This window comes from Sesamum indicum, linkage group LG6, assembly GCF_000512975.1.
Source record: "Sesamum indicum cultivar Zhongzhi No. 13 linkage group LG6, S_indicum_v1.0, whole genome shotgun sequence".
Lineage (NCBI taxonomy): Eukaryota > Viridiplantae > Streptophyta > Magnoliopsida > Lamiales > Pedaliaceae > Sesamum > Sesamum indicum.
The window spans coordinates 5,541,348-5,568,869 of record NC_026150.1 but is presented as its reverse complement, the minus strand read 5'-3'; the positions used below and the strand labels follow the sequence as shown (position 1 = coordinate 5,568,869).

Here is a 27,522-nt window from a genome sequence, read left to right as displayed (position 1 = left end):
CGGGTGGCCCCCCCCCCGGCCCCCCCCCCCCGGCCGCCGCCGCTGGGAGCGGGCGCCGGAGCGACTAGTGACTCCACCACGATTGAGAAGTGACCTTGGTTAGTTGTCAAACAGGTATTACCGTTAACTACATTGTCGAATCCCACAGAACCATCTAAACCAAAATACGCGCACATCGGCGAGATCCGACCCGGCGGCCGTTGCAATTCCCGGAACGTAATCGAAATGGGGTCGCCGGCGGCCCGGACGTCAAGCTCTGATAACTTCGTGGCGAATAAATCAGTGGCATCGTACGCTAACAGGCCTAGAACTGGTGCTAGAAATGTGTAGCCAGGCAAGGGGTAGTATAAGGACGACCAGTTACCCAAGTTGTGGTACACCAAAACAAGCCTCTCCACGTAGGGCTGCTCAACCACACCGGCGGGGATATGAAATTCTTTGTAGCTGGGAACCCCTCGCCGCCGCAGACTGCCGCTCCTCAGCCGCAGGGCCGCCACTCCAATACCCGTCAAGTTGGCGGGCACTTGTCCGTCGTAGACAACGCCGGTTCTTGGCCTGACAAACGCCCTGAAAGCATAGTCTTGAAGCAGAGAATCAAGTTCTCTTGCGGAGAGCTCTCTACTTGTTTGAGAAATTGCCCCTTGGAAGCACAGAATTAAGCAGAGAAATGGAAGGAGCATTGAGAAACAATACAGGATCCGAAGAACCCTTTGAAATCAGAAACTAAACACACCACCGCGAAGAGCAAGTAAACAAGAATCGCCACTTCTGCAACAACTGAGAAAAGATGGAGGAACAGCAATGGCCATAGCCCTTTTCTTGAAAATCCAGAGTGAAAATCTATCTACAGATTTACAGCAAATGTGGATCCAAAACTATCCATACATACGATGATTTGTGGGAGGAGAAAAAGGGATTTGTCTTTTGTATTTTCAGGTCAAGAATTAAGGCAAGAAAATCACTTTCAAAGCAAGAATTCCTTTTTCTCCCCAAGTGAGAAGGGATGAAATTAGGATTTGCAGAAGGGGAAGTACAATACACAACTGGAAAGGAAAATAAAGGAGGGTATTGGCAGTCCTGAATTTGATATTGGCACTCCAGGCTCCCTTTAATTCTTTGGCAGTTGACCACTTTGCCCCTCCAAATATTTAATCATTTATTTGATATATTTTTGTTGAATAAATATGGTTCTCATGCATTCTCATCATTGGATTCTCCAGCCTCCCACAGAAAAAGCACAACTCCAGAATCCCTCTTTTTCTTATGCTTCCTTTATGCTTTTTGCCAAATTCCTTTTTTTGCTTTTGTTGTTTTCTCATATAATATTACTGAATTAGTTGTGATGGAGCTATATAAAATGTAGGATAATGTCTAACTTGGGGGAGAGAAAGTTAAAGTTGTGAACATTGCATATCAAGTTTTTTAAGTCGATGAAGCCAAATTTAGTAGGTAAATTTGGGTTCGAATTCAGCAAACATGTAGAGTGTTATTTTATTTTAATACTAATTTTTCTACTTTGATAGTAATTGTTAATTAATTTATTATAGATATTTAATGTTATCAGTAATTAAAATTATGATATAATTATGATGTGGAGGACGTTGATCTTGCATCCTGTGTTTAAATTTGAGATGTTATATTTATATATAATATAGATTCTTCTTTGTAAGTTCTTGGTAAATAAACTACAAAGAAAAATGAAAAAAGAAAGAAAATAAATACAATATACTTCTAGTTATTATTGAAGGGTAATTTGGTCTTAAGAAAATTAATGTAGATAGTGCTTTAAGGGGTCATTTTATCAATTCCTCCTCTTAACACAAAAAACAAAAGTGAAAATGGGAGTGGCATTATCAAATATGTAATTGGAAGTATCAATTCCTGAGAATAAATGGGGAGCAACTAACCCACACAGCTGTGCTGCGACAGGGCAGATTCCACCGCTGGTGTAAATTACTACAAGGAGAACATCCAATGATTCGGCGACACGTCATCTGAGGATTATTAGAACATAAAAGAACAAAAGAGGGACCAGCGGTGTTGGTAGTAGAGTAGTAAGTTCGTAGTGTGGGGAAATCTGCAGACTTCGATCTCCAGAAAACCAAAAGTGAATGCACTCTATTTTGACTATTGTTTCTACATATCCCATCTCTAATTACTTATATATATATATACACACTTATAAATTACACTTTAATACAATTCTGGTCCCAATAAATATAAATAAATCGACAGTCATTTGATTTCGTCCCAATACATATAAATAAGTCGACAGTCATCTGATCAGAAGTGATTCATCCCAATACATATAAATAAGTCGGCAGTTATCTGATCACAAGTGATTCGTACTTACCAACTGTATTCATAAGTGCAACACAATCGTTGGCGCACCGATAAATTAAATCAAGCTTCTAGCCATCTGATTGGAAGTGACTCTTCTTTATAGGTCAAGTCGATAAATGTTGGACCCTGGACTTGAATTGCAAAGGACTCAAAAGCATTCGAGATATTGTCAAACAAGTCAACGCTAAGATGTACTTTTTTGAATATTTGCCTGGTTAATGTGCTCTTATAATTTCAAGGTAATTATTTATTGATATTTCAATCAAAATATGTCAAATTCTCTATACAAGGGAATAGATAGATGAGTATTTTTGTTTTGTTTTTTTTTTTAAATAAAATAAACAGTAATTATTTTATATTTTTGCATAATAACTTGGTTGACTTTTTTCAAATAGAGGGTAGAATTTCAAGCAGAAACACCCTCTGCATTTCACTATTTCTAATACGAGTAACAAAGGTAAGAATGGTACACTAATCATTTGAATTCAACTATACTTTCCACATTATTTCCTGTTGAATCACAAGAGTGAAAATAACATAAATAAACATTCTTTTTATATTTTTATTCACTTTTGAATATCACGGTCATAAAATATTTGTTCTTACGATGAGCATTGAATCGATCCTGTCCTCCGTGACCACGATACGAAACGGGGAAAAACAGCAGGCTGTTACCAGTTTCGATCCCAGTTTTTATACAAATCTGCTGCATTAAGTGGATGATAAGCTCACATCAAGCGCAGACTCATTCACAACTTAGAGCTTGCACATGCAGAGATGTATCTAAAGAGTTGCAGTCATGAAGATGGAGATGTACATCAACTTACCTTTCCAACAGCAACGGTCCCGCCTTCTCTAGTTCGGTCTCATTGTAAGAAATGACAAATGTGTAGCACAAGCAAGCAATTATTTCCGTTGTCGTTGCACAAGATCAAGCGATGTAGTTCTGTAATTAATATGCAGCTTTCTTTCAGCAATTTCATCGGTGTTATAGGGGTGTTTGCAATAACTTCTACTTTTTATAGTGGAAATAAGCTGTTATGATAGAAATAAGTTGTAAGTTATGCAGTTTTTATCGGGAGTGTTTGTAAACAAAAGTTAAAGTGGATAATATTTCTAATGTTACCAATAAGTTGCAAAAGTTGGAACATAGGCGCTTATAATTTTTAGCTTAAATTAGGTTAATTTAAACAATTCCCTGTAAATCATAACTACTATTTCAACTTACTTTCGGCTTATTCTCAGCTTATAACTGATATGTGCTTATTTTAAGTAATTGCAAACACCCCCGTGAAGAAGCACAAGATAAGTTTACAGCGAGACAGCAACAGTGGACAGATGCCAACTTCACAAACAGAATAGTAAGTGATACAGATAGAACTCAAACCTTTCCTTAATGGAACGAAAATCCACTTAATGTCGTCTAACGTATTCTGCTGGTATTTGGGCCCTTATGATCACTGTGTTGACCTGTGGTGAGATGGTGGTGCTCGACAATCTCTCTCAGGAAATGCTTCTACTGTGCATGGACCGAGTTCTCTTTGCAAGTCGATCGTTCTTAGCCAAAAGAGACTCAAGCTGAAGGCTTGTCTGATATGCATATAATGCACATGACTAGTTAAATATGTATTTACCAAGTAAGTGGGAAAACAGATCTACAGTTGAATACTGTGATGAGACACGAACAATTTGCACATATATTTGAAATTATAGCACAACTCGGACAAATTTGTACACAAATTTGCCTAGCCAAAGTATGTTGATAAGTTGAAGATACGTTAAAATTGAATTAGGTTATGTTTATCCAAGTCGTCAGTCTGTAGAATTGCCCGAGTCTTCTAGGCGTAACATTCAACATAAGATTTACAGGGTTCGTAAGGTAAATCAGTTCTGGAGTAGTTTAGTTATTCTAAGTTCATATCTTGTTTTCTAGCTGTTGAAACGATTGCGTTTGAGAAATTCTGAGAAGTTTCCCAAAAATCATAAGTATTTCAATGCACAACATATGGCACATCAAACATTTGATATTTTCTGATACCTCCCAAACCGGAGATATCCAGCTAATCTTGGTGATGATTTAAGATACCACCATACTTAAATTCGGGAAACATAAAGATGAACATAAATGTAATGCAACTCATAACTAAAATAGGCATTGGCAGTATAAATCTGATGTAAATGCTGCTAAAAATGGACAGCAAAGACCAGTGATAATGAAAGACATAAACCACGACGACTCAGATTTTTCACCTTCATTTGTAAGTGTTAGAACAGTAAACAAAAGTCTGATGCATTTTTTCTTTTGGGAGAGAGTGATTAGATTACTCACCAAATCATCATTGTCAGGGTTGTCTCCAGTTTCACAGCTCTCTCTGAGGATGTTGTGTTCTTCCAGCTGAGCCAGTCGCTTCTTCACAAAATCCAGGTCAGCTTTCACTGTCTTTAGCTCTCTCAGTAAAGAAGTTTTACTTCAGTAGCCATTGCCATCAGAAACAAGGTCTAGAACAGATGACTATCATGCAATTGAAAAATATGATGAAAATTCTAGTTTCCGAAGAACGAGCTATGCAGCTACATCTGGAATATGATAGCTCAAATGCTTTCTCTACCAAGAGCAACTGGTCAGATCTTTACATTACCACCAAAGCATATACTCTCATGACGTTTAACTAACATAAAAGAAGCCCTACCCTAATTTTTTGCGACGATGATAATTACCTAATTCTCAATGTTGAGTTAACAGAAAATCTAGCAGGACTGGGTTCCAATAAACCAAAACCAATTACAGAACCAATAAATAATGTGATTAATGTACTGACAAATAACGATTTATACGATAAATATACTAAATTTTTCATATAATTAACTAAACCAGACAAAAGAAAGAAGTGTTTAGTCTAACATAACTAAGAAAAGAGGAAAAATATAAACCCAAATTAATTGAGTTTGTAGATTGATGAAAAGTTCTTGTCATACAGCTGAGAGGAAATACGAAAAGAAAATAAAATGAATTCAAGTGCACTACAATCTCAAACTTTTTTCGTTCAGTCAGAACCTCATCTTGTGTTTGTTCCCGGTTTGTACATATTTGTCTTTTTGCTGTCTGCCAACACAAACTTGTACATCTAATACCCATTGCTTGGATTTACATGCTCTCATGGTTTGCTTCCATATTGCAACTTTTAGATTCACCAAGACACATCAAAACAAACTTTAATTGTGGCAATGCCAGTTATTGGGAGCACACTTTCCACTTTACAAACTTGTCAAAAATGTTCGCCAAATCAATACACCTATCACTAAATTATTTCATGTACATTTAGATAACCACAAGGAGATATACATGTATATATGCTTATCATTGCACACATTTAATATTATATATAGTTATCTCAATTATTTATCATTAATGTGACAACACTAACATATAATAATACAAGTACATTGCATGAAAAACACATACAAAACATACATCAAGTCCTCAAGTACTATTCTTCAAAATTTCCCTCAAACCAAAGGAAATGCATCTAAAATTGCCTAAAAGTACCAAGTTTTTCAGCATATTGAGTTCAAATCTGGCAAACTGTGTGGATATTTATCTATTTCTATATAGTTTGTTATTGAGATAGTTGGGAATTGAACATTATTCTTTATAATCAAACATGAATCTACAGTCAGTTAATATGTGATGCAATGATATAGATAATTTTATCTTTAGAGTTAAAAAATAAAAAAAATATTATTGTAAAAAGTTGCGCCATGGAATTTCCAGAAAACCATCTAAATAAATAATCATCAGTTCAGTCAAGTAACCAAGATCAAGACTCGATCCCCAATAGGAAATAATTGAATTTAATGGAATATACAATGGGAAACCAAGAAAATGCAATTTTCCACTCACTTTCAGAAGCAAAAGGCTAAGGCACATATTCGTTCTCTAACAAAGGCCTAGTCCTTGTCTGCAATGCCACAGGCACCTTCGTGAACCTGACCACTGTCATTGGCAATGGCACGCCCAACTCTGCAGCATCTTCCATTCGTCGTATCTTTTTCCGATGCCTACATCTTTTTACATAAGCAAATATCACGGCTAAGAGTACCAACAATGCTGCTCCTCCTACCACAGAGCAACCAATTATCCACATTCTCTTGCTCCTCCCCTTTCCGCCACCAATGCTAGTCTCTCCACCACCAGTACCGCCTCTGCTGCCTCCCCTACCTCTAGGAGCAGGTGGTGGAGCAGCTAATGACTCCACCACGACAGAGAAGTGGCCTTGGTTAGTTGTCAAACATGTGTTTCCCTTAACCACACTTTTAAATTGTACAGAACCATTGAAACCAAAATATGCACACATAGCTCGCATCAGGCTATGCCCTGATTGCACGCCGGGGAACGAAATAGAAATGGGTTCTCCTAAAGCCTGAATGTCGAGCTCTGGTAAATTTGTGGCGGACAAATCAGCAGCATCATATGCCAAGAGGCCTAAAACCGGTGCTAGAAATGTGTAGCCAGGCAAGGGATAGTATAAGGATGACCAATTACCCAAGTTGTGGTACACCAAAACAAGCCTCTCCACATAAGGCTGCTCAACTACACCAGCTGGGATATGAAATTCTTTGTAGCTGACCCCTCGCAGCCATAGGCTGCCACTCCTCAGCCTCAGCGCCGCCACTCCGATCCCTGTCAAGTTAGAGGGCACTTTCCCATCGTAGACAATGCCAGTTTTTGGCCGAACTAAACCCCTAAATGCATAGTCTTGTAGCAGAGAATCAAGTTCTCGTGCGGAGAGCGCTCTACTTGTTTGAGAAATCACCCCATGGAAGCAGAGAATCACGCAGAGATACGGAAGGAGCATTTGAGAAATAATCCCAGATCCAAAAACCCTTCTGAAATCAGAAACTAAACAGCAATGCGACAAGAAATGAAACAAGAATTCCTCTCTTCAGCAACTGAACACAAAGTAGGGCGAAAGTAACGCCCGCAGCCCTTTTCCTCGGAACTATCTATCCAAAGATTTACAGCAAATGTGGATCCGAAACCATCCATACAAAAAAGCTTCTTGGAGAATAAAAGGGGATTCTTTCATATGAAGAATCAAGGCAAGAACTTCAAAGGATGAAATCGGGAAAATGCAGCAGCAAAGTATAATAAATGGGGAGCAACGAACCACACAGCTGTGGGTGTAAATTGCCAAGAAAGCATCCAATCATGGCGACATGTCAGCTAAAGATTAGACCATAAAAGAACAAAAAGAGGGACCAGTGGTAGCAGTAGTAGTGTTGGGAAATCAGCAAACTCCAATCTCCAGAAGTAAATACACTGTCTCAGAGTCCTGAGTTTGATGGCCTTCTTCTCAGGGATGGTATTTTGACTGTTCTTAGAAAATATGCCAACTCTGTGCTATTTATTGGACTTGAATGAATGACAAAGGGTTGAATTAGAAAGATCTGCTCTGCTCAACATAGATATGGTAGCTCAGGTGTAAGTGTAACTCACTATGTTTTTTCATAATATCTTTCTTTCTTCCTTTTGTTTACACAAAATATATCTTATGGACCCCAATTTATTTGAATTAGAGTTAATAATAAATCAAATCGAGTTGAATGCATAATTGGTCATACTTGTTTTGAATTGTTTTGAGCTTGAAAAAATTGTACGAGTACTTGATTTGATTTTTGATATAATTGAACTTGAACGGGCTTTAATCAAATCGATTATAAGCCAAGATGAAGTAGTTCGATATTTGTTTCGTGTGTGCAAGTAAAAAGATCGATTGCAAACAACTCACGTACAATATCAACTTCAACACTATGTCCATGCAATGCGCCAAATTCTATCTACGACAAGCAGAGAATTGAAAATCCTATATTTCAAGTACATTTTGTTATTTTCATGTTGATCGAACAAACTTGAAAACATACTAATTCAAAATTTGGTTTGTTAAATTGAACGAATCAAATCAAAACGAGCTTTTCTATTGATTGATTCAAATCAAATATTAAATAATTTGATTTATTTTTCAGCCTAACTTGAATATGAATTTCTTGCTAGAAGAACTAAGCTGATAAATACATTAAATGTGCGATTTATGTAGACTTTACATCTTTGGGGGACCGTCACAAATTGAATATTTCCCTATATAAGGAAGGTTGTTATATTAATTATGATCCCTTGCATTTTCGTCCATTGGAAAACATAAAAGAGAGAGAGAATAAAAAAAGATATGACTTGATTGGACTAGATTCACTTTATTATTTTAATTTAAAATGTTATATGTTATATTTCATTCATATGCTTGATTGATTATTTTAATATGTAAATATTTACTTAGGTATGTTATACATTTTATCATATATTTTTAATATCTATACTAATATAAAAAAAATTTATTTATAAATGACGATTTGTGATACCAATACCTCAATTTCTTTTATTTTTATCGATAATACCTTTATCTTAAATTTCTTTTTGTTCAATCTTTTTTTAAAGAATGAAATGTGCTGGTTTATATATTTTATTTTTATTTATAATATATTTTTAAATATAAAATATTATTTAACATATGTACATATAAAGATGGCATGCCACGAGTTACGATAGAATAAAATGAAAAGCAAATTATAATCTATACCAAGTTGCGGTAAAATTCTCATAATTTGCCTCATTAGACTCACATGAATTTTCTTTGTTTCTGAATGTTAAATAATTGATATGTACTTACAATATGTATCAATATGGTTGTCCTATTGACACAAGAAATCAAACACATAATTTTACTAATAGAAAATAAATATGTTTTGATTAATTGAAGCAAACATGTGTCGGTGATTAACACAAATTCACTTGCTTGATAGATGGGATTTCTTTGCTGTCTGTGCATATATATATTTGCTGGTTCACCCTTTTGAGAGATTCAAAAGAATTTCAAGTGTACAACTTTGTGTGTGTGTGTGTTGGTTTTATATAAGCAGTAATTGTATAGTTTTATTAATGTTTCCACAGATGCAGTAATATCATAATACATCAAATTCAATTAATATATTAATGAAATAAAAAATTATAAAATTAAATAAATACCCACATATTTTATAAGATTCTGATGACGTATGATTTGTGTAACTCAACGTAGAAAGAGTTTATTGTTTTGTTTATTTTTTATTCAAGGCATCTCTTATCCTCCTCCACCGATGTATTTATAGGATGAGCAAGGGATGGGTCTTGTATGGAAAATCATTAAAAAATCTTCCTAGATGTCTTTTACTTAATCTTCTGCCAGTCCAGTCACTTATTTCTTTAGAGATCTTTTATCATTCGAGGAGTTTTTAGATAAGCTTGTGCATAACTCCTTTTCTGAGATATTTCTCATAGTTATCTTCGTATCTTCTTGTAGGTTGTTGAAGTTAGTAACCAGCAGCAGCAGCAGCACCATGAAATGCAGCAGCAGAAGTTGAAGTCCAAACAGGCTGGTGATGATGAAGAAGCTATTGGAGTCTTAGATACAGGCTGAAAAGTGCATGATAGAAACACGTTTTTTGTATTACTGATGTAATGTTGATAAGTTGCTTGTGTGGAGTGCTACGTCATTTATTTGTATTCCTATTGGGCCAAGTAGTTAATTTTTCTGTTAGTTGGTTATTAGGTGGTTTAGTGAAGTGTCATATATACGTTGTATCAGTCTAAGTCTTCTGCTGTAACAGAGATTCAACAGAGCTTCATTAACTGAGAATGGAGAAATCATTCTTCTCCCAATTGCTGTGTTCTTCATTTGTTGTTTTGATCTTGCGTTCCAACATGGTATCAGAGCCTTCTATATGAAGGTCTCTGGGATTTTTCTTTGAATTGAACCAGCAGAACTATGGCGGAATCAAGCTCGAACAGATCTGCGGTAGAGCAGCTAGAGCGAGAGGCACTTTATATACATCCTTCGGAGAATTCTAGCATGATATTGGCTACTTCTCCCCTGGACGGCACGAATTTTTTACCATGGAGTCGCTCCATCTATGTTGCCTTAGGTACAAAAATGAAACTAGGCTTCATAGATGGCTCATTTCCGAGGCCTGAGATAGGATCAACTTCATTTGAGCAGTGGCGTCTTGTTGATCTTATGGTTACCTCCTGGATATGGAATTCCATATCCAGAGAAATTGTTGAATCCTTTATGTTTGTTAACTCATCTCGAGAACTTTGGTTGGAGATACAAAGTCGGTACGGCAGAAGCAACGGACCGATGATCTATCGGATTCAACGCGAGATTTCTTCCATCTCGCAGCATGACATGTCTCTTACTGCATATGTGACAAAGCTGAAAACTTCCTGGAATGAACTGTTAAGTTTGGCACCCAGTCCAAAGTGTACGTGTGGTGGCTGCACCTGTGGGGTGAATAAGGCGATTGAAGAACAGAACGAACACGTGCAGTTGATGCAGTTTCTTATGGGATTACACGAGACGTATGACAACGAGAGAAGTCAGTTGCTGATGCAGGATCCTCTGCCTACTCTAGAACGAGCTTTCTCTATGGTCTTCACGGTTGAAAAGCAAAGGCAAGTACATACTGAAACGTCTGCTGTACCTCAACATATGGCTTATCAATTTGCATCAAAGGAGGTCAAGAAAAATGGTGCTGAGAGTTTTCAAACTAAGAAGAGATCGTACATAGACAAGAGAACTCTGACTTGTGCGCATTGTCATAGAACCGGTCACACTTTAGACACTTGTTTTCAAGTCCATGGAGTACCAGACTGGTACAAAACCTTGAATGAGAAGAAGAAGAAAGTACCTGGGGTTAAGTCCTTTGCAGCTGCAGCGACAAATGAACAACAGACTTCTGCGGGGAGTAATAACACTAAGCAGATGACAGACTTAATGGCGGACCTAATCAGACTGATGCAAAGAAGCAATACAACCGGTGATCCTATCACCAACTACTCCAACTTTGCCTGCAGCGAGAACATCGAATTTGCTGGTAATGTTACTACACCTTCAGAGATTGATTTGGGTTCTTGGATTTTGGACACTGGGGCTACAAACCATATATGCACTAACCTTAATCTATTTCATTCTCTTGTTGTTCCTTCACAACCCAAACACGTGCATCTCCCTGATGGAACATATAAAACCGCTGCGTATGTTGGCATTGTCCAGTTAAATCATCATATCACACTCACTCAAGTCCTATATCTTCCTTCTTTCTCTGTTAATTTGTTGTCCGTTAGCCAACTCTGCCGTGATACCTCTTATGTTTTCCATTTTACTGACTCAAAGTGTTTATTGCAGGACCAAATTAGCAAAGCCATCCTCTTTGAGGGACATATACACAAGAACTTGTATGTTGTTCGGCAGTCATCTCATCAAAATTCTTGTCATTCCTCTGTACTTTGTAATTCTGCAAATTTGCATTGTAATCTTCGGACATGGCATCATAGGTTGGGCCATGTTCCCTTGCCAATAATGAAACGAATTCCTTTTCTCACTTCTGTCACTATGGAATCTATTGAACCTTGTGAGATATGTCATAAAGCTAAGCAAGTTAGAACCTGTTTTCCTTCGAGCTTATCCCAAAGTGAGGCTCCTTTTAATCTAGTTCACCTGGACGTTTGGGGACCATACACTGCCTATACAATCACAAACTGCAGCTACATATTAACTATCCTGGATGACCATTCCCGCTCCCTTTGGACCTATCTCTTGAAACAGAAATCTCAAGTACCTTCTGTCCTTAAGTCCTTCGCCTCCATGGTTAGAACCCAGTACTCTAAGGAAATCAAAGTCATTCGGTCCGATAATGGCTCTGAATTTTTGAACAAAAGTGTCAAACCTTTTGCAATGAGATGGGGATCATACACCAAACATCCTGCACCTACACTCCCCAACAAAATGGGAGAGTAAAACGCAAGCATAGGCAGCTTTTGAATGTGGCTCGAGCTTTGCTTTTTCAGGCATCAATGCCTCTGAAATTTTGGGCCGATTCTATACTCACTGCAACCTACCTAATCAATAGAACACCCTCCAAAATCCTTCAATGGAAAACACCCTTCGAAAAACTTACTGGAAATTCCCCAACCTATCACCATATTCGTACCTTTGGAAGCCTGTGTTTTGCCACCAATGTTGATCCTCACAAGTCTAAGTTCCATCCTAGAGCCAGTAAGTGTGTTCTCTTAGGATATATGATGACACAAAAGGGCTATAAACTGTATGACATGGACAACAATCATATCATTGTGTCTCGAGATGTCCAGTTTTATGAAGACATATTCCCTTACTCTGTTTCGCAGGATCAGCCTTCACCTTGCCCTCTCCCGGTGATTCATCCATCTATTGATCTCCCTACTTGCACTCTAGCAGAACCTCCAAACACTCCTTCATCATTTGAACCATCTATTCCAACCTCAGAAATTGTTCCTGCAGCTACACCTTCACTCAGACGCTCTACCAGAATTTCCCATCCGCCTACTTGGTTAAATGATTTTGTCTGTTCTACCAGTCACCCCTCTTCACTGCATTCACATACCCCTGCATATATGTCGTTTGTAGCCTCCTTGTCTGTTTTGCAGGAGCCCGTGTCTTTTTCTGAAGCTGTGAAACACAGAGAATGGAGAGAGGCCATGGATACAGAGTTGAAGGCCTTGGAAGCTAACAATACTTGGAAGCTTTCTCCTTTACCAGCAGGCAAACGTGCCATTGGGTGCAAATGGGTCTTTAAGACCAAACTTCGGGCGGATGGTACGGTGGAGAGGCATAAGGCACGTTTGGTGGCGAAGGGGTTCAGTCAAATAGAAGGCGTTGATTACACGGATAGCTTCTCGCCGGTTGCAAAATCTGTGACTCTGCGGATTTTCCTTGCCATTGCTGCTGCTCGTGCATGGCCTATTCAGCAGCTCGATATAAATAACGCGTTCCTCCATGGGTATATCGAGGAAGATATATATATGTTGCCTCCTGAAGGATACACTGTCCCTTCCAATACGGTGTGCAAGTTACAACGCTCATTGTACGGCCTTAAACAGGCCTCCCGGCAATGGAATGCCGCGTTTACCTTAACGCTTACTTCATATGGTTTTACTCAGTCGGTACATGATCACTGTTTATTTGTGAAACCTTCTTCTTCAGGTCTCATGGCCTTACTGGTTTATGTAGACGATATTCTCATCACGGGGCCTTCCATTGCTGAAATTGCTGAGGTTAAGCACTATCTTCACAGCCTATTCACTATCAAAGATTTGGGGGATGCCCGGTATTTCCTTGGACTTGAGATAGCACGGAGTTCTTCAGGATTGTACATTGCTCAAACCAAGTATGTATTGGATATAGTGAAGGACACTGGTCTTCTTCAAGCTAAATCTGCCTCGACTCCTTTTCCTTCAGGATTGAAACTAGCTGCAGGTTCTGGTCCTCTGTTTTCTCGGCCTGACTCTTATCGAAGGCTTGTTGGGCGTTTGCTTTATTTGGGATTCTCTCGGCCGGATATCTCTTATCCGGTGCAGCAGCTCAGCCAGTACCTTAATCAACCTTGTGAGTCGCATTGGAGAGCTGCGTTACATGTGGTCCGGTACCTGAAGGGGTGTCCTTCTAAGGGACTATATTTTCCAGCTTCAAACACATTCACTGTTCGTGCATTCTGTGATGCCGATTGGGCATCGTGTCTAGACTCTCGCCGGTCTCTCACTGGGTATTGCATTTTCCTTGGCGATGCGTTGGTGTCGTGGAAGACTAAGAAACAAACGACTGTTTCGAGGTCTACCGCAGAATCGGAATACAGGAGCTTGGCTTCGACGGTTTGTGAACTTCGGTGGATTTCCTATATACTGTCTGATTTTGATGTTCCTGTCTCTCTTCCCATTGACTTATATTGTGATAATAAGGCTGCATTACATATCATGGCAAATCCGGTCTTCCACGAGCGTACTAAACACATCGAATTGGACTGTCATCTTGTTCGGGATGCTTACAAGGATGGTTTTGTGTCACCTTCCTTTGTTCCTGGCATTCAGCAGTTAGCGGATATTTTTACCAAATCTCTGCCTTTAAAATCATTCTTATTACTCATCTCCAAGTTGGGCCTTGTCTCTTTTGATCCCAGTCCCACTTGTGGGGGGGATGTTGAAGTTAGTAACCAGCAGCAGCGGCAGCACCATGAAATGCAGCAGCAGAAGTTGAAGTCCAAACAGGCTGGTGATGATGAAGAAGCTATTGGAGTCTTAGATACAGGCTGAAAAGTGCATGATAGAAACACGTTTTTTGTATTACTGATGTAATGTTGATAAGTTGCTTGTGTGGAGTGCTACGTCATTTATTTGTATTCCTATTGGGCCAAGTAGTTAATTTTTCTGTTAGTTGGTTATTAGGTGGTTTAGTGAAGTGTCATATATACGTTGTATCAGTCTAAGTCTTCTGCTGTAACAGAGATTCAACAGAGCTTCATTAACTGAGAATGGAGAAATCATTCTTCTCCCAATTGCTGTGTTCTTCATTTGTTGTTTTGATCTTGCGTTCCAACATAGGTTTCCAACTTATTCCTTCAATGCTTCCCTTTGTCCTCGTAGACCCTTTCAATCGCTCTTTGTAGGTCTTCATGTCTCTTCGTAACCTACCTCCCTACCTTGTAGATTTTCCAGTAGCTCCGAACTTGCTCTCTTATTCGTAGGTCCCCAAAGTAGTCCTCGTGGTTCTTTTCGTCCTTGTAAGATTTCCCTTCGAGATCCTTGAATGAATATTTCAATCTGCATGCTTTCCCTTTTCGTATCCTTTCTCTTCTGGGTTACTCTTCGCAATAATACTTAAGAACCCAACATTCCTGGCTTCCTTCGAACATATTCGTCACATAAGGTGCTCTTCAAACCCATAAAATGAAGAACTTTGCATTCACCATTTAGTTATTTAACCTTTCGAGAGATAAACAATTTAATATTTTACCCTTAACATTGAGAAAAATTGAAAACCTAATATGCTCCTTATTGCAAAATAATGACTTCTTTTGTCCATCGTTAAGAATCCTTTTTGCACGACTTACAATTTCTCTACCAATCATTGTAATCTAGAGAGATGAAAGATAAATATTGCCACTAGTTATTATGTGGGCTCAAATGCATTTCATAGTAACAGTCCCGCAAGCGGCAAGGAAAGGGCCTAACGCCCCCAAAAGAGCCAAGTTCCAAGGGGGAACATCCTGCTAAAGTATATCATGCGAAAGAACTCATCCTGGAGTTAATATTAGGGGATCCTGAAAAGATCACTCGTATTAGGTCTCAAATGCAAGGACAAATCAAAGAATATTTGATTGGATGCCTCCAATGAAATGCTGATATATTTGCCTGAACTCCTTAGGACTTGGAGGGGATAGACCCTAAGGTAATTACACACTATATCAAGATAGATCCTTCCGTGAAGTTGGCGAAACAAAAAAGAGACAATTTAGACCCAAGAAAGATAAAATCATTCAGGCTGAAGTAAGCAAGCTTCTAAGAGCTGGACACATTAAAGAAGTCCAATTCCCTGAATGACTATCCAACATAGTGTTAGTCCCCAAGCCAGGGACAAATCGAGGATGTGTGTGGATTTAACTAGGGCCAAGGAGGACAAAGCCCAAGGAGGGAGTCTATAGATCCAAGGGGGCAGGGGGTTCAATGCCACTCTATCCGCCAGAAGGACATTTGCCCAGGTGATGGTAGATTATTTGGGCAAAGGTCACAAGGAAGTATACGTGGAATACAACAAGGACCCCATGAGGCCTTACATGTTGCCAACCACCCTAGGAAATTGGAATACGGTCAGCAAAACTCCTATCCCGTCTTGATCTCCCCCAACGAGGTCGGACTCTCTTAGACCTCTCTAAATAATATCAAATTTTGAGGGGGCCTATCCGCAACAACTACCTCCCCAACTCCCTGGGGGACGAGACTCTTTACTTGTTGGGGGACTTCAACAATCAAAGCTGGTTTGACCCCGCAATCAAGGGTAACATTTTACTACTCACACAAGCATTTTTTCTAGCACAAATTTCTTAATCATTTTCACATTATTGCACGCCATTTCATTACTATATATTTCTTTTTTAATTTTATCATTTTAAAAATGTGTATTAACTTGCGTCGGAGTGCATTTCTTTTGCAGGTCCCACTTCCGCCTTATGGCGGAATTTGGCCTAGAAGATCTCAAGTCCAAAATTTCATCAAAAGTGCGGCTTTTGCATGCATCAATAATAAGTTTAGATAAAATTAGATGAGTACCCACACATCTTTGAAGATTCAAACCCATAAATGTAGAACTTTGCATTCACCATTTAGTTATTTGAGCTACCACGAGATAGCAATTTTAATATTTTACCCTTAACATTGAGAAAAATTGAAAACCTAATACACACCCTTATTGCAAAATAAGGATTTCTTTTGTCCATCATCAAGATTCGCTTCTCCACGACTATCAATCTCTCTACAAATCATTATAATTCAAAGAGGTTAAAGTCGAATATTGCTATAATCATTGTAATTTAGAGAGGTTAAAGTCGAATATTACCATAATTATTATGTGGGCTCAAATGCTTTTGGTAGGATTAAACATGACCTATATGTTGATTTTTACATAATTAAGCCTCAGGTTTTGGTAATAGTAGGTCACTTACAAGGACTCGGACTGATACAAAAAACACAAGCACATTCGTCCACAATTTTCCAATTTGTGAAGTATCCTACACTTATTTTCTCGATTTTCTATTAAAATTTGAAAAAAGAAAAAGACAAATTACTATTTCAACATGTCAAGACCCACTTTTCGGTTCTTGTTGCTGCTTTTCACTGTTCCAGAAAAAGGCAAAAAAGCAGTAGAAAGACAATTTAAACTTTTGAGATGAGATTGCCAACTTTAGATGTAAAAAGGTAACATAATTGCTCAAACATCTTTTATCCTATGTGGTAAAACTACTTGGCCCACAAACTATAACACGCTCACAGCAACAAGGTTTGTATACTAACAGATGAAATTATATATAAGATTAAACAGTGGTTAGTCATAAAGAATCCAGACTGTGCAAACACAAAATGAGTAAACATTATAGCTATAATTACCTTCATTGCTGTCACACAAGATTAAGAGAAGTAGATCTGTGATTAATATACAGTTCTCAGTCAGCAGTATCACACTGTGGGGAATGAAGCACAAGCTAAGCTTACAGTGGGGCCTGGAAACAGAAAAAAGTACCAAGAAGAAAGAAAAGAAGATATTACAACATGACTGCGTACGGGGACCCTTTTAGCCCTTTCATCTTAAACCGAAGATACATTGGTGGGATGAGATTATCAGCAATAGAATAATTTACAGCAAAAAATTGTGAGTAAACAGCCGATGAATACCAACTTTACAAACAAATAAGCAACCAATACCGACACAACTTCAAACCTTTTCAAATGGAATGAAAATCCAATCAGTGCCACCAATTCCAGTTAATGTCTTCTAACATCTTCTGCTGGCATTTGGACATAAGGGTTTACTGTGTTGACAGTTTCGGGAACCTCTTTGAGCTCTAGGGATGGCATGGAACCAAGAGAGACACTCTGGGGAACTGCACCTTGGGGAATTGTTGGGGTAGGAGAGCCTGCAGACATTGTGCCAAAGGACTGCGTATTGTGCGCTGTAGTTATCTTGATGGGGTAGACCTCCGAGACCTCTTCAGTGCCTTCATCCAGATACACTACGTCTTGCATGGTGAGCTGGTGGTACTCAACAATCTCCCTCAGGAAACGGTTCTCCCGTGCATAGACTGAATTCTCTTGTGCAAGACGAGCTTTCTCAGCCAAAAGAGATTCAAGCTGAAGCCTTATCTGATATGGAACACAGTAAACAACTAATTAAATACGTATTTAATGAGTAAGTTGGAAACAGGTCCACAGTAAACTTAAGCATATTCTTTGGAGAAAGAGAGAACAGGACCATAAAGAGCAGGCACAGACCATAAAAGAGAAATAATTGCCGGTCAATAGTGGATTTCAATGTCATCACAAAGAAAAAAGATACATGTTCATCGCCAAAGTTAGAGACATGATATGCCTATACCAACAGTGACTAAAAATTCTACTCCGACAATGGGTCTCAAACATAAAGTAGGACAAAAGGAAACAGGAAAGTTAATCTCTTTGCATCTCCCTGATTTACAGTTCTGGCAAGCAGATGACCTTCCTTTTCTTTTTTCCCCTCCCCTCAGCATAATTTTTGTTAACTAAATAAATTCTCTTGGTTGAAAACAATAGGCCACACATACACAAATGAAAGCCAATTATATACACAAGCAGATATTTCTATATCAAAATGTCGGTTAGGTCATGGGTTCAGCCATGATACTGAAATAATAATTATTAACAAGACCACTAAATCAAAGAATGGCCATCACCTGTTAACTCAGGAGTTTTGAAATAGATAAATGCCAATAACAAGGTAATCTGTATACAATTTTATAGAAAAAAATGACAAAAAATATATATAAATTTGATATCACAATGCTACTTGACAAATATGTACATAAATTCGATTTGTGGTTTCATTGGACAAATTTGCATGTAAATTGGATCTTGTAGCAGACTTCGAGAAACTTGTTAAAAAAGAAATTGCCTAAAATATGGTAAGATTTCCTCTAAAAAACAAATAAAGATAAAGATTCGTAAAAACCAATTAGCAATGAGCATTATCAGTAGGCAACTTGAGTGTTAATCATTCACAAAATATTGACGGACAATCATCTCAAATGATTTTGATATATATTTCAGCAAAATCACTTAACTACATCCACCAGGAAATTTTGAAATTAATGTTTTAGGTAATCCTGGAGGAATAACATGTCCGACATTAACATGCAGAAAGGTTATCTAAAATTTCATGATTTGGAAGTATTAGTTTAATGCTAACCAAAAGTAATTCCAAAAGATTTAGATACAACAAAAAAATAGCTACTTATTTGACTCTAACGGTATCATGTCCAGTTTTGGTCATTTTCCCGATATAAAGATTTTATTATGCCAAACATAGTAACATCTTATAAGATGTGAAAACATATTATAAGGTTTATCATCTTATTTTATCCAAACGTTTTAGGATCTTATTTTCCAAGATGTAGGAGCATATAAGATGTTCAAGCAAGCCTAGCCAAACACCCTAAGTTAAAGAACTTCTCAGAGACTTTCCCAATAATCCTTAGTATCTCCAATTTACCACATATTGACACATCAAACACTTCATACTTCTGCTATATCCAGACAAGGAGATATCCAAAGAAGTTTGATGGATGTAAGATATCTCCATACACAATAAACATATTTGTAATGCGTCTTAGAAAGCTATAATTAAAGCTGCCATTAATTCTGATGTAAAATGCAATTAAAGTGGACATCAAAGATCAGTGATACGGAAAGAGACCGACCATGACATTCAGATTTTTCATCTTCATTTTCAAGGGTAAGAACAGTAGAGAAAGTCTCGTTCTCTTTCAGGAGAGAGAGATTACTCACCAAATCATCATCTTCAGGGTTGTCTCCATTGTCACGGCTCTCTCTGAGGACTTTGTTTTCTTCTTCAAGCTGAGCACAACGCTCCTTTGCAAACGCCAGGTCAGCCTTGACTGTCTTCAGCTCTCTCAGTAGAAGTTTTGCTTTAGCAGCCATTGCCATCGCAACCTGAGGTTTGCAACAAATGACTATCATGCATTCAAGAAATAAAAAAAATTCTAACTTCATAAGAATGAGCCATGCAGCTACATCTTGAGTATCATAGCTCAGATGCTTTTTCTACCAAAAGCATCTGCTCAGTTCTTTATATTATTACCACCAAAACAAGCAGAGCGGTGAGGCTTCAGAAACATAAAGGAAAGTCTAACACTGTATAACTTCCAATGGATGCAAGCTGACCTTATTTTATAAATGTCAATCGGTAGGACCAGAAGCAGAAGCATTTTGACTGACACAAAGATAGAAGATTAAAGAAAACATGGTAAGTACATCTCCAACCACCATTGCATGCTTTCCTGAACTTATTGTACAGCAAGTTTTACATGCTTAATAGTCATCTCAGCACAGAAGTCCCAGTAAAATATTTTTGACCCTTGGTATCATTGGGTTTTATTGACTTAATGGCTGACCCTTTAAAGATGTTTGTGCTATAACCCAAAAAAGGATATGTTCAATTAAGTGTTTTCTTGCATTGAGGCAAAGCATTTCTGGGACTAAGACAGGGGGCAGCCACCCTGTGACTGCTTTTTTTCCTTACATCTTGTTTTCCTACATCTCACCGAACAGTTTAACAGGTTCTAGAACGTCTACATAAGATCCTTATTCTCACTTGTTTTAGCATCCTTTATTTCCTATGAATCTATGTCACTACAGTGTTCAAATAATTTATTTATGACTAAAACACCAATTTCCTTAAAATCAGATGCTGTTAGCTCATTTCATACATACATTATGGGTTCATATTGTTAGAAGAAAACTAAATGAAATAAAATAAAGATAAAAAACCAAGACAGTGCGTAAAATAGTTGTGCTTTAACACTGATGCAACACAGTTGCAACCTTACGTCGCGAGATGCCTTCAGCTGCGTTTCCAAATCAGCATGCATCTGAGGTTGTATATTAGTCTGCGTAGTAGGTGGTTGTCTCAAGCTACTGAGATTTGAAGCCTCGTTCGGTGATCTGGAGCTACCACTCTTCTTCCTTATTTGAATCTTACGAGTCTCTTGAATTATGTCTGCAGTACGGTTCTCCACTGCTGTGATACCCTCCTGGAAAGAGCCACAGTGTACAGCATCAATATTGTCAAAAGAATAAAATATAGGATAAGTAGACAGTCGAATAATATGTTTCCAGACACTTGCAAATAATTGCAAAGAACTATCAAAGTTCAGATTGTTTTTAATTTTATTTCTTGTTATGGCATCATAACATTTGAGGCTTCCGTGATAAACTTATGTACTCATATCCTCTCGACATGGCTACTAAACAGGACTAGAGTACATAATTCTGAAATTATTTCACAATAAAAACTCAAAACTAACATCATACAACTTCCCTATACCCTTATAAAAAAAAAAAAATAAATAAATAAATAAAACTTCGCTATACCCTTATAGGTAAGCCAATCTTTGAGTTAAGAGTTTTCCCAAATTAAAAGGCAAATCCTGTCCAAATGAAATGTCACTTTGTCCTGCAGGTATTGACCTTCCCCACACTCCTTCCAGAAGAAGTATAAGCAGTGCATTAGCAGTAACAGCAAATCGGTAATCAGAAAAGAGGGTACAAGAAGATTAATGTTATCAAAATGTAGCTACACATTTTACTTGCCATTTTTATAAAGGGCATCTACAAATCAGATTCTCAAGAACGAGGGCTAACAAGACTCAGGTATATATATATATATATACACTAGTCATCATAGCACGCCGTCCCTGCATGCGATTATAAATAAAATTTCACGTTTTAAAATATTATAAATAATAAAAAATATATATAGACTAACACATCACATTTCCAAAAAAGAAATAAAAAAGAAAAGAAAGAAAGCAACAAAAGAAAATTAATTTAGGGGTATTATCGGCATAACAATAAAATTGGTGCTGCGGCGTCATAACCGCCATCTATGATATAAAAAGGTCTTTTTCTTATATATTAGTATAGATATACATTCTCTCAATTGTTTTTGCCATAAATAGTTAAAACCATACTGATAACTCCTAATTCTAACATCAAGACCTTGTTGACTACTAATATGGACTGATATTGCTTGAAACCAAAAGGCATAACATATAAGGCATTTAGGCGTGGAAGTGCTAGCCTTATTACTATTCTTCTACAACCACATGGAGCCTCTGGGTGGTCCGTGGTTGGGAGGGGGTTCTGGTGTAATATGTACACCTGTATAGGGTTCTATAGAAAATGGTTTTTTTGGGCGCCCAATGCAAACTTTTCCAAGGTTAACAGTCCTGATCTTCAAAAGCTTGGAAGGGACAAACGCATGAAAGATTTGCTGTGGACTTCATGATAAATTATATATTATGAAGCAGTGATGTGCATCACACCAATAAAATTAGTAAAGGCAAATGATTTTAAGTTAATATAGTTATTTGCTAAAAGCATGTTTATGGTTATACTTCTATAATTTTATTGTTTTTAAATTAAATTTGATTAAAGTTGTACCTTTGTTAAAAGTTAAGCAAACTTCCTTACTAGAACAACTTGACCCCAAAATTTCAGTTCTGGATCAGTCACTCCACAAAAAAAACCAGATAACATGGTGGAATAGGAAATCAGTTATCTCAGAAATTGGCCATAGCAGCACTTAAGCATGATGCTATCTCATTAATTATTCATGATTATCGGCTAATGGAGAGATCCCCATCGAAAAGCGAAAATGGATTCTTAAAAAGCTCAAAACAACAGTCCCATTGATTCCAAAAGAGAAGGGAACAAGAGAACATTTAGAAGCCAACCTCAAGAGCATTGCCAATGGTGCCGCCAATGTAATTAAGCGATGATGCAATTGCATCTAATCCCTTCTGTAATGCAGGACCATCTTTCTTTTGACGGCCCGGAGAGTCATATTTGCTATCGTACTGCAAATTAAGAAAAACAAAAATAAGTTTAACTGGAAGCATCACAACAAAAGATAGTATTGCCAAATGAAAAGTGGATTATTTTGATAGCTAACAGCAGAAAAGTTGATCAGAATAAATCTTCCATGTAAAGTAAATTTGGACAACATTTGGAATAGGAAAAATTAAAAATAGACGTTCCATAGAATAGAAATTATTACTGCAACTTCTATCCTCATACAATAGAAAATTATTACTGCAACTTCTATCCTCATACAATAGAATGCAATTTGTGATTTTCATTCTGGTCAAAATGATCAAATCACTTAACAAAATGCAATCAACAACATATCAATAAACAATTTCATACCTGATCTGTTTTGCTTCTATTAGAGGTATGAAGTGTTGTCCCTCCAGGAGTTTCATGTGGTCGAGCCATATTACCATCATCATCAATAATCGATTTAGCTTTCCGAGCTAGCACCCCCCAGAATCCTTGCTTAGAGTCATTCATGTTCTTCTTTGGTGGATGGTCATAGATGGATGAATCCTATATTCCATAAACGACAATATTACTACACCACTGTAGAAGATGACCTAGAGAATATGTACAGTCCATGTACTATCCACACAGCACCAGAGAATGGTCAAATTCATACAGGATTTTGTTAAATCCAAATCCTTTTCCACTAAATGCATGAACTAGTTCAACAAAAAGCGACTAGGATTAGACAAATTTGGATCCATTCATGTCCCTATATCATCAATCATTTGATGCATCCTCTATTTCATAAATTGCAATTTATCAAGCATAATCTAAAAAAATTCAGTTATCCACATGGAGAAGCAGAAGAGGACTGACATACATATGCATATGATAGAAAATGAGAAAGATGGAGACAGATCATATTAATAACCTACGCAAAGAGGAGCTGATGAGGTTTCGTGTGAGTATGGGTGGGAGAAAGACTCTGGAGGGTGAAATTCCAGCCTCTCACACTCATCCATGAAGTCAGGAATTGGCATAAGGGTGAACCGATCGCAGTTTATAACATTTCTTATGGACCAAAGCAAACAAGAAAACATTTTTCATTTTGAACTTTCTTAGTTCAAATGAAATGTTACAATATCAGTTGCTAAAATAAGGACATCGTTGGAACATCTTCAGTGCAACCAAAAGGTAGTGCACAATGAGGAGTACTTTGCACGATACGCCAAAAACACCAACTGCTCTTCCTGTAGAAGTCTCAATAGTGGTAATGAGGCTGTCAAACATAGGGATGTCAACAGTCTAGGTCTGGCTGAAACCCTCAGTAACCCACCAAATCCCACACACACCTGCCTTGAACTAGAAACACACCAATCAAACCCTTTAATCTCTCCGAACCCACTTAATAACTAAGAATAACTCAAAAAGATGCAGACAACTTTTTTTGAACTTTTAACTATATATAAACAAAATTAATGCAAATTATCAAATCGACAAGATCTGGCAGTGCGGCAGGGGAAACACCCCAGTTCAACCCTTCCCATTTCCCTGAAAACCTAAACCACAATATTAACAATCCAATGTCAATCCTATTATATCCTCCCTCATCCCCAAAATCCAGATCCCACCAACTCGCTTCAACTATAATCCTTCTAAACCTACTTAATTTTTCCAGAAAATACATCCTTCAAAAAGCAATCGGGAGCCAAATCCATGGCTAAGCAACTGACTAGAAATCCAAACCATCCCCAAAACTTTTCAGAATGTAATTGTATCAAGGGCGAAGATCATCTAATTCATCTTACAGTAAACTGCAATTTCCACAATGCATCATAGATCACAAGACAAGTAGCATAAAACAGATTGGCAACCAAGACCAAAACAGAAAACTTCCACTTCACAATAAATCTGACATACTTAATAAAAACATGAAATGAAAATGGGGGTTGGGGGGGGCGGGGGGCTAAAAGATACCTTAGCAGAGGAAGGAGTTGAACCACGTGGAGAATGGAGAGCAGATTGTTCGTAGACCGAGGACAGCGAAGAATCCCAGTACGCCGACGAAGCTCTGATGGCTTTAGTGGCGAGCGAGGATGCAGAAGACGAAGACGAGGAGCTATCGGCCGCCGGCGGAGGGCTCGAATCGTAATTATACGCGTAAAGGGAATCACCCCTCCCAACTTGCTGCCTCCTCCTGTAAGCCATACTTCACCGGAATCCGAATCGGAAAAATCTGTGTTCTTTTCCTTTATGAACGGCGTGATTGTATATAGATTCTTCAGTTCTGGGCGGTTTGGAAAAGCAGTTGAAATGAATTTACGGTTTTCCTTCTCCTTTCAAATTCCGCTTTGACTCACACTCCCATTCTTGTGTTTTTGATAATTGGATTGAGAGAGATTTGTGGGTTTCTTGTTTCCCGGGAGGAAAGAAGGGAAGCCGAAAAGCGGAGTGTCAACGCCAGCGAAAGTTGAGTTCAGTTTCGTTATGTTCACGTTCTGCACTATTCTAAGAATCTGGATCTGATTCTTTGGGTTGAACACAACTATCAAATGGGCTACTTATTACCTTCCACATTAAAACAAACGCCAAATTTCATTATTAGTTGCTCATCATTTATTTTCATCCCATTCTCCATCTTCATCTTTTAAATGTAATTGTAAATAGTTCTTTTCCTGGGATAATTAAACTTTATATGGGATTTGGTATAATTACATGTATATTTATGATTTATAAAATTATATCTAGCATTCTTTAGATTTGCGATTATCTAACAAATAAGTCCCTTTATTAGTCAAAATCCACTGATTTATTGATATTAGCAAAAAGATTGATTGAGACTGATATTTTTACTTTCAATTGACTTAATACTGACTTATAGCAGGTTAAATATTTTTTTACTGACTAAACTACCCTTATAGTGCCGAAGTTATACTTCATCACATGCATTAACATGCGAAGACGTATGAGGGTAATTTGATTATAAAAAGATCTATTTGACCTGCAATAAATCAGTAATAAGTCAATTATGGATAAATATAGATCTTTTGCGATTTTTTTGGTTAATATAAGCAAGTTCAGTGAATTTTAACTAATTGATTAACTTATTTATAGACAGAAGCAAACCTTTGGGGTGGTAGATGTCATTTCCCAAACCACAGATTTTACGTATAATTACATCAAAACTCGGGAAATAAGAGTGTAATTATTTCTTTTTTCTTTGAGAGAAATTGTAAATAGTTGATCATCTCTAAAATATATTTTATTAAAGTCTTGAATAATAAAATATAAATCCCAATAGACAAAATATTCTAATAATAAGGGGAAAATTAGAAAAAAAAATGAATATCTTTATTAATCTTCTATAAAATGTCATTACATCAAATATTATAGTTTTTTCATCAAAAAGAGTTAATTACACTTATACCCCATTTGAGAATTCTCCATTAATAGTTATCCCCTTCAATAAGCCAATCGAGATACATATGAATTTACGTTCAATTTTTTTTGCTAATATCAACAAATTCAATAAATTTTGACTGACAGAGGGATCTATTTGTTAAACAGAAACAAACAACTATATAAACTAAATGTAATTTTTCAAATTATAGAACAATTATGTGTAATTACACCAAATTTCAGAGGAGGACCGTATAATTATCCCAAAAATATTACTAGGAGAATATTGAATAAGGGATAAAATTAAAAATTTATATAATCTATTTGCTGACATCGATACTTCTATCCAAACCCAAGGTTAGTGAGAAACTGAGAATTCTCATATGAGAAGTACATGTAATTTTGCATTTTGAAAAAGCGTTTAAGTGTAATTAACTCTAAACAAAATTACAAATTTGAAAAACTACAAGACATATATATATAAAAGGGTTAATTACATTCTCCACCTCTCAAGTATACGTACTATTGCATTCACCTGCCTAGAGTATAAAACGTAATAAAATTCCCCCCTCAATAACATTGATCATAATTTTTAGAACGAAATTCTCTTATCATTTAGCCCCTTTAAAATATATTCATTACAATCCCTAAAAAGAAATTGAATTATCATAATTTTTTATTACATGAACTTGTTCAAACTTTATAATTTTTAGGAAAAATTATTTTTTTGATCCTTTAATTTTTTTCCAATTAGTTTTAGTCCTTTGAATGCCATTTAATTTATTTAGTCCTATAAGTTACAAAATTGACGCAACGAAGTCTGATTAAAGGTTTTCTATTTTGTTCCGTCAAAATTTTAAATTATTTTTATTTTTTTATAATTATAAAAATCACCATTGACAATAAAAAAATATTGATATTTTGTGTAATATTTTTATTATTATTTCTTCGAGAGAGGACTGTATGTGTAATTTTTCAAAATATAGATATAATTTGTGTAGATTATGTTGACGCTTATGGTGGGTGTAGATAGTTTGTGTAGTTGTTATTATTAATTCTTAACATGCTTAGTGATTAAAGACTTTGAAAACAAATGCAATGTTTGCTGATCTAAAACTAATGGTAAAATTTGTTTCGCAGCCTTTATGCTATATACAGATTTAAAATTAATAAATGACTTCTCGTACATTTCTTTTGTACTAACCTTAGGAAATTTCGAATCAAACAAATCC

General features: G+C 36.9%; 3 protein-coding genes and 1 long non-coding RNA gene across 4 annotated transcripts in view; all 4 read right to left on the bottom strand.

The window, feature by feature from the left end:
* Window positions 1-1,058, bottom strand: part of LOC105163839 — a gene marked incomplete in the record, with an annotated part of 1,469 nt that extends 411 nt beyond the window's left edge. The window contains 1 exon segment of the mRNA XM_011082330.2: window positions 33-1,058. Coding sequence (XP_011080632.1) covers window positions 33-680 — 648 coding nt within the window.
* LOC110012197 lies at window positions 2,827-5,123 on the bottom strand. The gene is made up of 3 exons (XR_002287365.1): window positions 4,673-5,123; window positions 3,731-3,933; window positions 2,827-3,289 (listed from the first exon to the last, which is right to left on the bottom strand). It is a non-coding gene; the product is annotated as an uncharacterized LOC110012197 (long non-coding RNA).
* On the bottom strand, window positions 6,169-7,818 carry LOC105163838. Its single transcript, XM_011082329.2, has one exon. It carries the CDS (start codon window positions 7,197-7,199, stop codon window positions 6,261-6,263), a length of 939 nt encoding a protein of 312 aa, XP_011080631.1. The 5' UTR covers window positions 7,200-7,818; the 3' UTR covers window positions 6,169-6,260.
* Window positions 17,426-25,432, bottom strand: LOC105163837. Its single transcript, XM_011082327.2, has 6 exons — window positions 24,869-25,432; window positions 23,276-23,455; window positions 22,804-22,926; window positions 20,896-21,099; window positions 19,835-19,999; window positions 17,426-18,157 (listed from the first exon to the last, which is right to left on the bottom strand). Exons 1-6 carry the CDS (start codon window positions 25,097-25,099, stop codon window positions 17,780-17,782), a joined length of 1,281 nt encoding a protein of 426 aa, XP_011080629.1. The 5' UTR covers window positions 25,100-25,432; the 3' UTR covers window positions 17,426-17,779.